At 42.9% G+C, this 17,237-nt stretch overlaps 1 protein-coding gene across 1 annotated transcript in view; it reads left to right on the top strand.

Annotated features, from left to right (window-relative positions):
* The window catches only part of PANX2 (pannexin 2), a 106,931-nt gene that overhangs the window by 13,732 nt on the left and 75,962 nt on the right, over positions 1 to 17,237 (top strand). Inside the window, exon 3 of the mRNA XM_069229631.1 lies at positions 15,142 to 16,593. Coding sequence (XP_069085732.1) covers positions 15,142 to 16,593 — 1,452 coding nt within the window. The remainder of the gene's footprint in view (positions 1 to 15,141; positions 16,594 to 17,237) is intronic.

Genomic DNA, 17,237 nt, shown 5'->3' on the forward strand with positions numbered 1-17,237 from the left:
ATCATCCCAAAATGATTTAGAAAGATAGAGTGAAACTCAATAAACAAAAATGATGCCACAATGACAACAATCCACTAAGAAAAACTGGAGCTAAAAAGTTTTTAAATTTTAAGTAGAAATAATGCCAAGAAGCACAGAGTGCCAATGCTAGTCAGTGGTCACAGAGGTACATGACCTAGGCATAATTTGACCCCGAACACCATGGCGCGGCAGTCGGATACACTAACCAGGTTTGTCCTGATCAAGAATTTTATCTTCTGACTTTAGTCCTTTAAGTCCCAGTCCACCACAGGAGTACACTTTTAAAGCCCGCAAGGACCCCAGGGGAAGCACGTTGAGTCTCACATGGTGGCAGAGAGAGGCTAACATGAGGTTGTAGTCCAGGGCCAGTTGCAACTGGTCCGCTGGGTAGTTGCAGGAAAAGGCCTCTCATAGCTTGTTGTGTCCCTGTAGGATTAGCAGAATACTAAGGGCCTGATTCTAACTTTGGAGGACGGTGTTAAACCGTCCCAAAAGTGGCGGATATACCACCTACCGTATTACGAGTTCCATAGGATATAATGGACTCGTAATACGGTAGGTGGTATATCCGCCACTTTTGGGACGGTTTAACACCGTCCTCCAAAGTTAGAATCAGGCCCTAAGTGTATGACCCTTGGAGTCCACTTCTTTGTCCTTGGCACAAGAGGGGGACTGTAGCCTTCTGGGCTCTTCTCAGGTCTCAGACAGCAGGTTCATACCTCTTCTGATCTTCCACATTTCCAGGAGTGTTTTAAAAAGGGTGAATGGAGATGCCACATTTATGCCTGCCACTGACTAGTGGATGGAAATGACTTTTGCAGACTCCCTACCCAATCTGATAAAGGTTTCATGGGCTAACCCTACCCACTTAGGGCATTTTTAAGATGGCCAAAGTCTTCGACCACATCAAATTCAGGCTCTGGGGGCTGGTATGTGTGTGGGGATTGTATTATGGTGCTCCTGGTGTCCTCCCACATCTAATTCTAAAATCCACTTTTAGGCAACCCCTGCATCCCTAACAGACTCAGAAACAGAAGAATGGTGGGACAAAGGTGACCTTTTAACACGCAGACAGTGTACACGCACAAATTGTTTTGCTATTCTGTTGCCCTCCTTGAAAGTGTGCCCCCAATGTCATATGAAAAACCTTAACAGACCTGACAAGCAGGTCTTGAAAATCCAGCAGGATCCAACACTGTAATGGAGGCCGGTAAGCTAAAGGAACAAAAGATGGGTGCAGGCCTGGGTGTTAGCTGCATCTCCCTGTGAAAGGTTAGGCCTCTTTAAACCCAATCAAGTCCTTGGGCCTATCCCACAGGCCATCTTGTCAAGGGCACATCCACAACTCCCAGACCCAAGGACTTTTGCCTTTGTACTCGGAGCAAGTTCAGACCTCATTCATGTCCATTGAAATGCTACTTACTGGCTGGCAGAAGGCAAAGAGCAAAATGCAGACTTAGCTTCCAGGGACTTCTGGTAGGGCCAAATTTACTTTTTAAATGTCATCTTTCCAAAATATTTATTACAAATCCAACTTCACCAGGGAATAGGGCTTGTAATAGATATTTCAAAAAGTACAAAAATTACATTTGTAGAAGTTTCCTAGGGTATTAAGCTAAATATAATATACCAGAGGTTCCCAACCTGTGGTCCGGGGACCCCTGGGAGTCCGTGAAGCCACCTCAGGGGGTCCGTGACTGCTCAGAAAATTAAATAATATTATCAGATTAGGTTACCAGCTTTCAGTAATGACTCAGTGGGGGGTCCCTTGATTCCAGTAATGATAATGTGGGGGTCCACAGAAGTCAAAAGGTTGGGAACCACTGTATTATACCAATGCTTTCCTGAGGAACAATCAACCTTGGCACAGTGAAAATAGCTTTGAGGGGATTTTCATTGTACAAATCCATTCAACATTAAACTTTTACATGTCCTACTCTTAAACACCATTTACACTGCCCTTTGGGCAATAAGGCCAACTGAGGAGTGATATAAATATTCAAGTTTAGGTATTCATATTGGTACTGTGACCCACATCATTTCACTATGCTGATGATGCATTAGTGTATTTGAGAGACCCTGTCGGGTCATTTCCCCACCTGCTTGAAGAACTGGAGAAGTTAAGTGTGATTTCAGGTTTGCACACAAGCTGAAAGTCTAAGCTGTTCCCCTAGAACAGTTGGGGTGCACTTGGAAAAACCTCTGTGTGTATATGGGACTATAGTGTGAAAAATAGAGCTTCAGATATTTGGGATGTTGGTGACATGTTGTCCAGCCTCCCAGTACTCTCCTAATGTTGCCTGTGTGGTGGATGGTCTGATCGGTTCAGTGAATTTCTGGAAAAGGTACCCCTTTCCATAATCGGGTGTATCTTTTTGCTGAAAATTTAGTTTTTCCCCTTTGTTATGTGTGCTACGAAACCCCATGTGCCCTATGCCGGCAAGCATGTTAACTTGATTAGATAGCTAGATGTGTGGCCTCATTTCTGGTTTGACTGGGACGCTGAGACTTAAGACTCCCAGATTTATTCTTATAAAATAAAGCAGAACAATTGGAACAGGTAGTTTCTTTGTTGAAGAGGGCCCCAGTTGGGAGAAATCGCTTTTGGCGGGCTCATGCACACCTTACACTTTACCTGAGTTACTCATGATGGGACGGGAGGGGTGGTTTCAGGAGACCCAGCTTATTGAATTCGACAGATGGATGAGTTGTGGCTTGGAGTGGCATAAAAAGTATTGAAGCACTCCTCATCTGCATAGGGTATCCTGATTGGGTCACTTTTGTACTGAAGTTGTTGGGGGCCTGCTGTGCAACAATGGGAGACTTGTTTCTCAATAACAGATTCATATCTTTTGTGCAGAGACAGGTCAGTTTGGGGTAGGACCAAGGCAGTTTCTGCAGTATAAATAATGTCCACTGTGCGAGGTATTTGGAATTACTTCCCTGAGGCTCCCATTGAACATTCAGTCATGCAATGGATCTTAGAGCTGGGCGAGTGTAGGAACCTGATAGCTATAATTTATGCTACATTGGTATTAGATAGATGCTTGGGAACGCTGGGCAATTGGTTGCTGATGGTTTTAGAGCAAATTAAAACCATATGCTGAATACTCGTTTTAATCTCATACAGTTTCATTATTGACACAGAACATACCTCAAACCATGCACACTGCACAGATCTACCCGGATATGTCATTCAGATATGGTAGGTGTGGTGCGTCAGAGGCTGATTTCCCGCATATGACGTAAAAATGTCCAATGGTGAAAGGTTTCTGGGGGAAAGGATACAAGCTATGAGATATATATATGGGTTGACTGTGGCGGAATCTATCAAAATGTGCTAGACGGAAAAACTAATAAAAAAATAGGTAAAAATAGGATGTTGGCATCGGGGACCGTACTTGCTATTCATTAGGTGCCCCATGCTTCCAGACTGGAAGAAAGACAGCAGGGAGGGATGATAAGTTCTCAAAGTATCTTGCTGAATGGGCGGAAGTGCTAGCTACATTGACTGCTCCACCGATTACTAGACGTCCTTGAATGGAATGGAGGTCATGGAGACTTTATGGCCTGTATATGACGCTGATTCCTATGTTACTGGGATGATTAGTATATTACTGCTTTGGGGCGCGGACGTGGGAAGGATGCACCTTTGTTTTGATGGTATATATGTGATAGTCAAGAAATGGGTTCAGTCGGGTTCTTGAGGTAACAAGATGGCGCGTGTGCCATGTTGTGTTTGGGAAGAGAAGGAGGGAGCGGCCGGATAGTGTCTCACTTGTAGCTGCTCTTTACAAGTACATCATGTTCCGTCCTTGTCTGTTTTGTACGATACAGAAGTGGCACTCAATAAATGTTTTAGATAAAACAATGAATTATTTAACAGACGCTTCACATATATTGATTGGCTCCTAGTACGCAGCTCAGAACGGAATACCTCCTGAAGGGCTGGACGCAATGCATGGCCTTTTGTTTTTGAATTAGCAATCCTTGTTGAGGGCTTGTGAAAGCTGAATAGAGCTCTTTTTATCATTTGAATATTAATACAATGGCGCGTCGCCTATTTATTCAAGTTTGGATATTGTGCGAGGCCTTGGCCTGTACTGATGTCATACACAAGGGGTTAGGTCCAGCTTTTGTTTCACAATATTGGAGTTTATTTTGAGCATTGGCCGAAAGTAGACACACTGCAGTTTCTTGAGTAATATATAGAAACACTGGTGCAAAAAGAAATGGGGCAAACATTTAAGTTACAGAAATATGTTATATAGTGATAAATAGCCTCTTGTTCAAAATAATGCAGACCTCAAAATAGCACCACCTTGAGTGGCTTATGAAATCTTTACCCAGAAGAGCATTTAGGGCCATATGTACGAACAGTTTTTCTCATAGACACAGAATGGGTAAAAACCTTTGCTACATCTGGCCCTTAGATCGGAGTTTTGTATATTTATTTTCCATAGTAACAAACTATAGGGTAGTTATGTTATTTTATATATTTCAGAGACATATTGAATATTTTAAACGTTTTGTAGGGAGATTGGGTTGTCCACAGAGAGGTCAAAATCTCAGACTGCATGGGGGCGATATTTAATATTATTGTATTATAAAGTAGATCATACAGGTTCAGCCATTATACAGCAGATCTGTCTTTTAATTTACACTGATGGTACAAGCCAAGGACTCAGACAGCAGAGCTGTCCAATACGTTAAACAATCATATAGTGCAAGTCCTCAGGGAGGTGCCACTTCCCGCAGATTAAGAGCCTGATATAGACATTGGTGGATGGGTTACTCCGTCACAGGGTGACGGATAGCCCATCTGCCAAAATCTAAATCCTATAGGAAATAATGGGATTTCAATTTTGGCTGACAGGATATCCATCACCATTGTGACGGAATAACCCATCCGCCAATATCTAAATCAGGCCCTAAATGAGTATTACTGGCTTGATCTTCCATCAGACAAGATGTACACCATGTTTTACAAATACTAAAGGCTCGAGCCCTAAACAACATGAAAACAGGGTGATGGTAACATCCTGCAGCTTGGTCTTCCAGATTCCACACAGGCACCCCTAGGGGACATCTTACATACTCGTCTTAGTCACGGCTGGAAATAATATGATCATAGAACCCCGTTACTGATATATTCCTATTGCCACCCCTTAATGGCCCGCATCATCTTCAAAACCAGCTGCATCGTTTACTAAGCCATCTAGACCAGCACCCCTGCTTAGCTTGCAGACAAGATCACCATTTCTGGTGACTCATGCCACACCCATAGCTAGACCACCATCAATCGGAAATGTAAATAAGAAAAAACACAAGGCAGCAGTACATTTAAATGTATGCATCTAGGTTCTAGGACTTTACTCCTGTATCCATAAGGACTGCCCCAACTCTGCTTCAATTTAGGAAAGAATTAACTATACACTTCTTTAAGGAACACTACGTCACAGTGTAGTACCTGTCAAACAACCAGCGAACATTCCTATTACTTGTTGATTATATGCTTCCATTCAAGCCTGTTAAGTGCACTGTTGCCATTTTGGCTAGGTTTGTACAATAAAAATACCACATAGAAACACTCTGTGCCCGAACAGATCCCACTTCTTAGTCTCAGACAGCACCAACCAGTCCCACCGGAAGCAACCTATTTCCTCATTCATATTTTCATTCCCCTCCAACATCTGCCAAACAGGTTACTTCATGAAGAGAGCTAGTCTGGCATGCCCAGTGCTTAATTTGTAAATAAAGAGGTGCCGGTGCTCAAAGCCCTTCTCTTAAACACGACGCTGCTGTAATTAAATCTACCAGCACTGAATATTGAGGCAGCGTAATCCTGAAGCCATCTCGGGCCTCTTCAATCCATTTACGGCCACCCCTGCCCCTTCAGCTCTTCCTGCAACTTTCTACTTTCCCCCTTTATGACGCTTTTTCGTTTTTCCTTCTTCCGTCTTTCCCACATGTGTCTTTTGCTCACAGCAAATGCTTGAGGTATAAGAATAAGCCCTGGCCCTCACATATAAGTGCCGGTGCTCAGCGCCGCAAACAACAAGCACAAATTAAGCACTGGGCATGCCACATAATCACAGCCACTGGTACAGTACAGTCGTCAAACATGGCCACAAACGTGAAAGTACGGCATACAAGATTTCTTCCTCTTTACAATAACCCCCGTCCACTCCAGGGTCACATATGCCATTTAGACACGTGCTCAGCCTCCCTAGAACCTCAACATCAGTGAATGCTGCCCAGGCAGCTAGTGCTCAGGTCTGAGAAAGTTGCTCTTTTACTTGATTTGACTAGCTCGTGTATGTTTCAGAGCTGCATTTCAGTTTCTGTTCACTATAGCCTCAGTAAAGTACTTAGGCTTATTTTGAAGTACCTGGATCAACATGCCGGGGTCTGCCTCTTGTGTCACTCAGGGAAACGTGAGTGCGCCCCCATCCTCTCTGTGCTGGCTGGCAGCTGGCTATTTGGAAGTCCATGCTAGACCCATGAGAGCTTGTATCCTGATATGAACTGAGTTAAAGCACTCCCATATAAACAAATCGCAGTATACCATTTTAGTACTGTTTTTCAGACGTTGTTAAACAATCATAATACTAATAATCATAATTGTAATCACAATTATGATCATTCTAATTTACAGGCTTACTTGCTCTTTAAAAAGAGGAAAAAGAGGGCCTGTTTTACTATTGCAAGAAATATTGAAATTAATTGTATATTTTTTTAAAAAAACACCAAAACAGATGGGCCTTTAAATGAGCGTTTGACAGTGCCTGCAGAGAGAATAAAAGGAACATCTCCAACACATAACCAGACTCTTACTCTGTGATAGTAAAATTATCACAAATACAAAGAGTGCACACATGTAAACATGGAATGTATTCACGGTAAGCAGGACTGAAGTCTTAAGCGGACGGTATAAAATAATTGTGGCGATCAAGCCACTGAGTTCCCGTAACCCGCACTGGAATGCTAACACCAGTTTGACAACTCATGACTGGAGAAGGACGTCTTCCTTACTTCAGCGGAATGGCTATAGTAGGCTGCCCTGTGGCACATTCTGCCTTGCTGTGCAGACTTGAGTTCCGTCACTTCTATAGCTAGATGGATGCTGTTTTCTAAAAACTACGGCACCTTTATCAGACTTGGGCATTAGAATGTATGTGCTGTGAAGGCGGGAAGCTCTGTCCACATTCTCTATACTCCACTCTTGTGGATTATACAGTCATGTCTATAAGATTCTTATTACTATCTTTGTCAGAAATGTCCAGCATAGATTGCGGATGACCAGAATTTCAGCGCATTTGTGGACTATGTTTATATCATGAAAATCTGACTTAAATCCAACCATGCTGGACCAACGATGGACAAAGTTGACCTGTGTCAAATGGAAAGACATTTTAGTTTATGGTCTTATACCAGATCCTGCAAACCTCTATTTGAAAAAGTTGAAAATAGCACAGAGGCTTGCCTCCAAACCAACAGTTGAATGTTATGGTCAACTGATTCTTGGGATTATGTCCTGCACCAGGGAAAAACCTGCACTTTTATTTTTCCTCTACATCCGTCTAGTTAATAAAAGAAGGAAAAGCTCTTGAGTACTATTGTGGCAGTAACCTAGAAGGTTCAGAAAAGATTCAGAGGATAAGAACACTTTTCAGGCTTCTCCCAAGGAAAACCCTAATGATGGCCTTGGCTGTCTGAGAACCTTGATAAAAAAACTCTGAATTGAACCCTTTTCTGGCAACTCAATCCTGGCTGATCTCAGCTGGAATACCGTGTTCCTTAAGTGGTATCTGTTCAATATTGACATTGTTAGAAATGGATTCTTTGGTTGGCAGTCAGGTTACCCCCTATCCAAGCAAGGACACTCACTTTAGTCAGGCTAAAGGAGAATCACACTCAGTTAACGCCCACTCACCCCCTTGGTAGCTTGGCCTGAGCAGGCAGGCTTAACTTCAGGGTCTAGGTGTAAAGTATTTGTACCAACACACATAGTAATACAGTGAACCACTACAAAAAGACACAACACAGGTTTAGAAAAATATTCAATATTTTAACTAAATAAACTAGACCTAGTACGATAAAAATCCACACTATACAGTTAAAAATATGAATGTAGCACTTAAAAGCAAGAAAACAGTGGTCTGAGGTGAAAACACTGCAATTTGGTAAACCACGGTGTTGTAACAAAGTTGTTGACGGAGTGAGGCGACTCCAAGTACAGTACCTTTAGAACAAGTAGAAAACAAGCCGGTGCAGAGAGTTGGGGAGAGCGGCTTCGCTGGATTCGATGCAGCATTGGTTACGATGCCACAGGGTAGGAGGAGGTGATGCGAGTTCTACAGGGCCGTCGGGCTTCCACAAAGTCCATGGCCTCGGGACAGGTGGCGTCACGGCTCCGGGGTAGCGGGGTAAGCTCACAGGGTCGTCGGATTCGCACTTCAGCAAGGTCCATGGCCTCGGGGCAAGCAGTGTTGTGCTTCCGGGCAGCGGCATCCTTTGCGAAGTTGCACAACGTCATCCGGTGTCGGTAAACTGGTTTTAAACCAGGCTTCTCTTTCAGGGATCCAGGAACTGGAATGGCACCCTCTGACAAGTTAGAGTCCACAGCAAGTAGACTCAGGTCTGGTTGATGAAGACTTTGTTGTCCCTGAGGCTTCAAAACAGGGGGCACGCTCTACTCCAAGCCCTTGGAGTCACTTCTCAATCAGGAATGCAACAAAGTCCAGTCTCTGTCCCCTTTCACAAGCGAAAGCAGCAACTGCAGGATAGCTCCACAAAGCACAGTCACAGACAGGGCAGCTCTTCAGCTCTTCTCCAAGCAGAGGTTCCTCTTGAATCCTTGAAGTCCGTAGGGCCCAATACTTATATTCCTTTCTGCCTTTGAAGTGGGCCTACTTCAAAGGAAAATCTGTTGTGGTTGTGAAATCCTGCCTTGCCCACACTCAGCCCCAGACACACACCAGGGGGTTGGTGACTGCATTGTGTGAGGCAGGCACAGCCCTTTCAGGTGTAAGTGACCACTCCTCCCCTCCCTCCTAGCACAGATGGCTCATCAGGATATGCAGGCTACACCCCAGCTCCCTTGGTGTCACTGTCTAGAAAGAGGTGCAAACAGCCCAACTGTCAAACTGACCCATACAGGGAATCCACAAACAGGCAGAATCACAGAATGGTTTAAGCAAGAAAATGCCTACTTTCTAAAAGTGGCATTTTCAAACACACAATCTCAAAACCAACTTTACTAAAAGATACATTTTTAAATTGTGGGTTCAGAGACCCCAAATTCCACATGTCCATCTGCTCCCAAAGGGAATCAAAACTTTAATCATATTTGAAGGTAGCTCCCATGTTAACCTATGAGAGAGATAGGCCTTGCAGCAGTGAAAAACAAATTTGGCAGAATGTTACATAGGAACACTTGCACTTTAGCACTGGATAGCAGTGGTAAAGTGCCCAGAGTAACAAAAACAGCAAAAACAGTCCAGCACACATCAACAACCTGGGGAACAGAGGCAAAAAGGTAGGGGAGACCATGCCAAGGACGCCATGTCTAACAGACAAATATCAGACTCTATGTGAACAATAACTACAACAGGATTGACTACTAAATTTATACACAAAGGCCCAAATTTACTGAGGGTTCTGTGGGGCTGTGCAATTTTGTTCTCCACCCACAGGTTTTTAGAATGGTAAGGAAAGGGACACAATGCTTTTCGTCCCTTTGTGTAACTCAAGCACCCACGAGAAATTTAGTAAATAACCCCAAAAAGTTTTAAGTCATTTGTATTCCTGTGGTGGCATCTGCTCATGGCCGCTTGAAAGGGATTGGGGCGGGGGTGATCCTTACTGTCTTATATGTCAGTTTAAATATGACATATTTAAATGAAAAAGGCTGATGGACGTGCAGCTAAGCTTGAATAATTCTCTCTTGGCCTATTTAATGACGATATAGTAATTAACCGTATATATTTCTCCAGACAGTAGGAAGGCTAGTTTCTCACTGTGAGTGCTGGAGACATACCTCAGAAACATGCGGATATATTATTCTCAGGGCAGGCCGTCCTATTATGTGCTGTCTTTCAGATAATGAATATTGCACATGTTATATATTGCAGCTTAGACAATATGAGAATGTAATGATAGAGACCTGCCTAATCTCTGTGGGTAAACGACGGAAGCTGGGATGTTGGTTTAAAATGCTGACTGTTATCTATTATATTATGTCGAAAATATCTAGATACAAATATTTAAAAAACACTATTGCCTATGGTGCAACTTGTTTGCACCTCTAACGTACGTTCCTGGTGAGGCCTTCAGTGAAAAAAAAAAGTATTGCCTATGATGTTAATTAATCAAAATGTAAGGATTGGAAATGGTTGCACCGCAAGTGTCGTTGAAAATCTTTACTACTATTGTGCAGGGTGATCACTTACGTTAAAAGACGTTGTCATTTATTGAGAGATTATGGGCTGAACATTACCCTCAAAGCATGGCTTTCCAGTGCGAATAGGGCATGCAGTTCTAAAATTGCAGCTTTGATCCCAGCTGGCCATATTGCTGTTTAGTGAATTTTACTAATCTAGTTTCGCAAATGAATTTCAATATGGTTTGCACAATTTGGTAAGAAATAGCTTCCTGCTTGCCTATTGATGACTTTGCACTAAACTTATTGGATTAATTGACAAAAACTGTTACCGAGGTGCTTACTTCCAATGAAGGGAAAAAAGGACACCTAAATGGACTGCGGATTATAAGTAGTTTGATCGGGGGTGGGTGGCTGGGAGCTTTAAATGACAGAGCACTGAGTTTAATGGTAATGGGGAAAGCATCGGATGGGACACTTATTAACTGAAACAATCACACTATAATGCCTTGCTTCACAAAAAGACTGCCACCTAAAAAGGACTGGGGACAGCTTTTTTCCTGGATGATCTGGAAGATGGTTGTGGTTGGTGTTTAGCGCTATAGAGGATGAAGGCTTCACTTATTACATTTCAGCTGCTGAAATAAAGGTCGAGTACATAAAAAGTATGTGTGCAGGTTCTTCTGCCAAGTGTTGTAACCAGTCACACAACTATTAATTACCAACTAAGACGGATTGATGTTGACATAAAAACAAAAGACTTGCCACTATATTGGTCATATATAAGGAGGGGAAGCCGCCCTAGGGCTGCATTTTTATGGACATATTTTGCTGAGGTCATAATATTGGCCAACGTATGGCGACATGGCTCAATAAAGTAATCCACTCGCTGATCCACCCGGATAAGTCAGGATGTATGATCCTAGGAATGTGAGGTACTGGTGGACTTTGCTGCTTTCCCTACTGCGTAGAGCATCAGACTTAATCACTGTCGCCTTTATTGAGTACTGGGTCCGCGGACCAACTTAAGGGAAAAGGTTCTGGTGCTGTCACTGGATGCCAAAATGGCATTCAGAATGGTTGAGTGGGGCTACATCTTTGCAGTGTTGGTTAAACTGGGTTTTGCCCTCCCAATTTATGCACTGGGTCTTCCTACTCTACAGTGTCCCGCTGGCCAGGGTCCAAGTAAATGGGGTATATTCCCTGGTGTTTAAAATCCAGTGGGGTGCCAGGCATGGTTGACCCCTGTCACCAATGATTTTCGCTCTGGCATTGGAGCCCTTGGCAGCATGGATACACCAGGATCCATTGGTCAGGGGTTTTTAAAGGGGGTGGGGTCAGTCTGAAAATAGAACACCACTGTATGCAGATGACATGTTTCTTTACGTCGCTGACCCAGAATTAATGATGGCTAGATTGATGCAGATCATCACCAATTTTGGCAGATATTCCAGATATATCATCAACTGGCAAACGTCTTTCATTTACCCACTCTGAGGTGATGTTCCGGGGTGGACACCGGACTGTGCGGTTACAGACTAGGTTCCGCTACTTGGGGATATACATAACATCTTATGCGGAGCTCTTCTTCGATTGCAACTTGGGTCCCGCACTTGACAAATTACGAAGGGATGTGAGGCACTGAGAAACCTTGCTGCTTTCCCTATTGGGTAGAGCAGCACTATTTAAAGTGATGTCACTGCCACATTTCTTGTATGCTTTGCAGAACACCTTCTATGAGGTGCCCAAGACTTTCTTTAAGGCAGTTAAGATGGAGGTTCAATTGCTACAGTGGGATGGAGGCCCAGCAAGAATTGGGCTGCCCAAACTTACAGGAGGTTGGTACGATGGAGACATTGTTCTTCCAGATATTAAGAAATAATACTGGGCGGCAAAGTTGAGCATAGTTAACGACTGTGCACTCCTGCCACAGACGCTACCAGCGATACAAATGGACAGATATGTAATGGGTGGCCGGGAATACCCAGAGGCCCTATATGGTATAAGGAAAGTGACCGACTTGCCTGATCCTACCAGAGTGCTGATGAATCTCTGGACAGACGTTATACCATACCTGGGGTGGAAGATTACTGTTACACAATCAACTCTACTTTGGGATGTGGAGATACTAGGTACCCTACGGAAGCAACCAGGGTTTGCCAAGTGGGACCTCATTGTTATTTTGCTTCCAGATACCTGCAACCCTAGCATGTGCGCTTAGAGCCGTTTTGAAGAGGGGTATGGAGCGTACAGAATTCTCCCCATTGGACAACAGGCTGTTGGAGGATTCAATGCCCCGTAAAACCACATCACTGACATATAAAAGATTGTAAACCATACCCCTGAAGTTCTACAACACCTGCACGGACAATGAGACCCGGAGCTGGACTGCCTTGATAACAGGAATGGGAGGAGGACCTTGATTCCCCTAGAGAAGCAGACATATGATCAGGTTTCGGACTGGTGTAGATGAGGATCCTATACCCCTCACACTGTTCCAAGACAACCCTGGTTAAGATGGGGAGGGCTACAAATGATTGGTGCTCGTGAGACTGTGGGCAAACTGGATACTTCTTCCATATCCTTTGGGAATGCCCTATGATAAGGGACTTCTTGTCAAGTATTGTGAAATGTCTGGTGAGGGTGGGGGGAGATGGGATGGGTCCTAACGGTCTCTGTCAAACAATGTGTTCTTACTATATGGGGTGAAGCAAGGATCGGCAAGACACAGCGGACATGGATGACATTGGACTTGATGGTGGTGAAGAGGAATGTAACGAAAGCATGGGTTGCCAGACAGCCTTGGATCTCGAGGCATGGAAGGGACATGGATTGGTGTATGTTAGCTAAAAATGTGGTGTTTGAGGGTAGGGGATGCCCGCAAAAATAGGACAAAATATGGAGTGGTTGAACTCCTTATAGGGGAATGATCCAGAGAGACTCTAAATTTAGTAGTGGGAATGCGATAGGTCATCAGAGAGCTGCAACTTACTAGTGAAACAAGGGGAGACACAAGGAGTGGGTATGGGGGCTGTAGACAATTCATGAATGTATCCTCAAATGCAAGACAGTGCTATTGTTAACTAGTGTTGATGTTATCCTAAAATTCTCAATACAAAGATTTTTTTTTTAACTTGTGGCTTGAGGACAACTCATTTTTTGGGGATCACTGACAGAATATCAAGACCAAAAATATTGTGTTGATAGAATATAGTGTAAGGAATCAAAGCATTGAGGAGGTAAGTGCAAATAGGTAAGTTCAGATTTACTATTTTTACCTTCACATCTACGGAGTCTGAAGATATATACATATGTGTTGGCAAGGTACATATATGTGGAGTTAAGTACAGTAAAACGTTGCTTTCTCATAGAACGTTACCTTCACAATATTCTTGTCTTTGATATTCTTAACACAATATTTTGTCCTTACAATATTTTGGACTCAATATTTTTTTCAGGCACCTTTATGCCTATTGTTGGCAAGGCCCAGAGCTAATGGCAAATAAGTAAATGTTTTGGGAAGTTAGATCCACGAATATAATGGGAGGGTTTTGTTTTCCCATGGTTAAAGTATTGTAGAGTTGTAGTCTCAAAATAACTCTGCTAGCACTTTGATGTTCACAAGGATCTATCTTAAAGCATTTGCCCGATTTGTTGAAACCTACTACAGGATGAACGTTGATCAACATGTAACGTAAACTACTTGTTACAACTCTATCAAAGCAGGTACAGAAACAAGATCTGTTAGAGGCCTGTGCTGAAAAACTAAACACGACACACCACAACTGATGAGCTATCTCATGTTGCTCTGAAGTGTGGCTTCAAAAGTTCACCAATCACACAGAAAGGTGTTTCAGTGAGGAGTCTTCAATGAAAACAGTTATGCAATTCCTGTTTAAACGTGTTGTATATCACTTAGATGTACATGGCTAAACTCATGTATCTGTTGGGTGGGTTTGTAAGTTACTCGTGGTGGAAGGTCGAGTTGATCAATTACAAATGGTATTTACTAGATCCAGTTGCTTGCTTATAGGGTCATTTAGCCCCAAATGTGAACTGCATGAATAAAAACACAGTGGAGTAAATAATATTTGAACTGTGTATCAGGTGTGCTTTAGTCTCTGTTTTACAAGTTAGTTAAAAACAATGAACTGAAGGAACCAATCAGTTGTTGTACCCACAAACATCAGCTGTTGCTAAAGCCCGTGCAAAACGCACACCAGTGTAATTTATGTTCAGCTTTTAATCAGCAGTACTGCAAGAACAGACGCAGAAAGGTGTGCACCCGGAAGTAAATTACCCCAATAGTGTTTTGTGGAACTGCTAGATAGAAAATTCAATTTGATTTGCATTTCAATTAGGAAAACTCCTAGTTGATCCAGTCACTATATTGGAATAGTTTTTTGCTGTTGCTATCTTTCCGTATTTGTAGCTATTAGTTTCAGGTCGTTCTTTCACTTAACCATTGTGCAGTTACATTAGTTAGAAACCATTTGTAAAAAAGTACCTGGGCCTTCCACTTGGTATAATTGTCTGTGAACTTAGCAGTATACATACATCGATTTCTTTGTGCTTGCTAATTGACCAACTGATTGTTAGATATCAAAATGTTAGTCGTTGTGATCACATGGTAATGGCCTACTTAATGACACATGTCAGTAATAAAAACTGTGTATTGAAGGTAGACTCTCAGAAGGCTAACTCTACAACAGTGATTTGTTTTCTCTGTTATTCAGAGGAGCCGATATACTGCTACACGCCACACAATTTCACCCGCGACCAAGCCTTATATGCAAGAGGATACTGTTGGACAGAACTCAAAGATGCATTGCCCGGAGTAGATATCAGCAGCTGGCCTTCATTATTTGAGCACAAATTCCTTCCCTATGCACTGCTTGCTTTCACTGGCATCATGTACATTCCTGCTCTGGGCTGGGAGTTCCTGGCCTCTACCCGCTTGACATCCGAGCTCAATTTTTTACTTCACGAGATTGACAACTGCTACCACCGTGCAGCAGAGGGCCGCGCGCCAAAGATAGAGAAACAGATTCAGTCCAAGGGTCCTGGAATCACAGAAAGAGAGAAGCGTGAGATAATCGAGAATGCAGAAAAAGAGAAAAGCCCAGAGCAAAACCTGTTTGAGAAGTACCTGGAAAGAAGAGGAAGCAGTAACTTCTTGGCCAAACTCTATCTTGCGCGTCACCTTTTCATTGTCTTTTTAAGCATCATTCCAATATCCTATTTGAGCACCTATTATGCAACCCAGAAGCAGAATGAATTTACGTGTGCATTGGGAGAGCCTCCAGACAAAACAAGCAGCTCGAAGCTGCACATCAGGGTAAACTGCAAATTGCCTTCTGTCCAGCTGCAGCGGATAATTAGTTGTGTAGATATTGGCCTTCTCTGCGTCATGAACCTAATCATTCTTGTGAACTTAATCCAACTGTTCATATTTCGTAAGTCTAACTTTATATTTGACAAACTCAACAAAGTGGGGATAAAGACTAAGAAACAATGGCAAAAGTCCCAGTTTTGTGACATTAACATTCTTGCGATGTTTTGCAATGAAAATAGGGATCACATCAAATCACTGAACCGTTTGGATTTCATCACCAATGAAAGTGACTTGATGTACGATAATGTAGTACGCCAGCTGCTTGCAGCCCTGGCCCAGTCGAACTATGATGCCACGCCAACCCTGAGAGACTCGGGCACGCAGACTGTGGATCCTAGCGTTGATCCAGCCGACATTGATGTCAACGAGCAGCTCATCATAAAAAGACCTCGAAAGAAGATGAAATGGATGCCAAGCACTAACACCCTACCCCAGCCGTTCAAGGAGCAGATGGCCATAACGAAAACTGAAAACAGCAAACCTGACAAGCCGAAGCCTGTGCGGCGGAAAACTGCAACAGACAGTCTTGTAGCCCCCTTGCTAGAATCCAGCTCTAAGTCTTCTCCACCAACATTGCCTCATAAGAGTGAGCCAAACGTCACCTCCTCTGGGTGCCTGGACAAGAAGCACAGCCGACATTTTTCTTTAGATGTGCACCCTTATATACTCAGCAATAAGAAGCCTAAGGCAGAGATCCACAAGAGCGCTCCAATCCCTACTTTGGAAAACCAGGAAAGTAGGTTCCGAGAGCAAGATGAGAACATTGTCGTCCGTGTTTCAGCTTCTATCAAAGGTATGGTATTTCAGATTCAGGTGCCTCTCCAGCACCCACCAGATGTGTACTGTCTGTTGTTTGCCTGTTTTTTTTCCTTAACTCAAACTGTTTTTTTGTTTAATTAAGTATGAGTTTTTCTATTTCTTTATTTTAGTTCTTGATGATGTATGGCAAACTCTATGAAGGAAATATCATAAGTAATATCACAGTGATAATGCTGAGTGTGTTCCTTATGGTCTTGATTCAGGCTCAGTGTGGCAATCCTTAGTTAATTGAATCTCCACAAACTCAAGTCACACATTTCTTTTTGTGAATCAAGTTTCAAGGAACTTTTTACCTGTCCTAAATTCAATTAATTACTCGTCATGCTGTAACCTTCTGTCATTTTCTCTGCTGGCTTGGAGCTATGAAGGTTTCCTGTTTAAAACCTGTGAGTTCAGGATTGAATGACTGTACAAAAACCTTGTTAGATATTTAATCATGGAGGCTCTGCAAACGCTCACACTGGCAAGTTTTTGAGGCCACTTTTGATAGAAAAAAAGACAAAGTTACATTTGAGACTGACTGATACTGTAATGCAGATTGTAACTCTGGGGCAGGGTGCAATAATTTGAACATTTTTGGATTTTAGACTTTTGTTAAAGGCAATATGTACTTGTGTT

Source organism: Pleurodeles waltl, chromosome 4_1 (assembly GCF_031143425.1).
Source record: "Pleurodeles waltl isolate 20211129_DDA chromosome 4_1, aPleWal1.hap1.20221129, whole genome shotgun sequence".
NCBI classification, from domain to species: Eukaryota; Metazoa; Chordata; class Amphibia; order Caudata; family Salamandridae; genus Pleurodeles; species Pleurodeles waltl.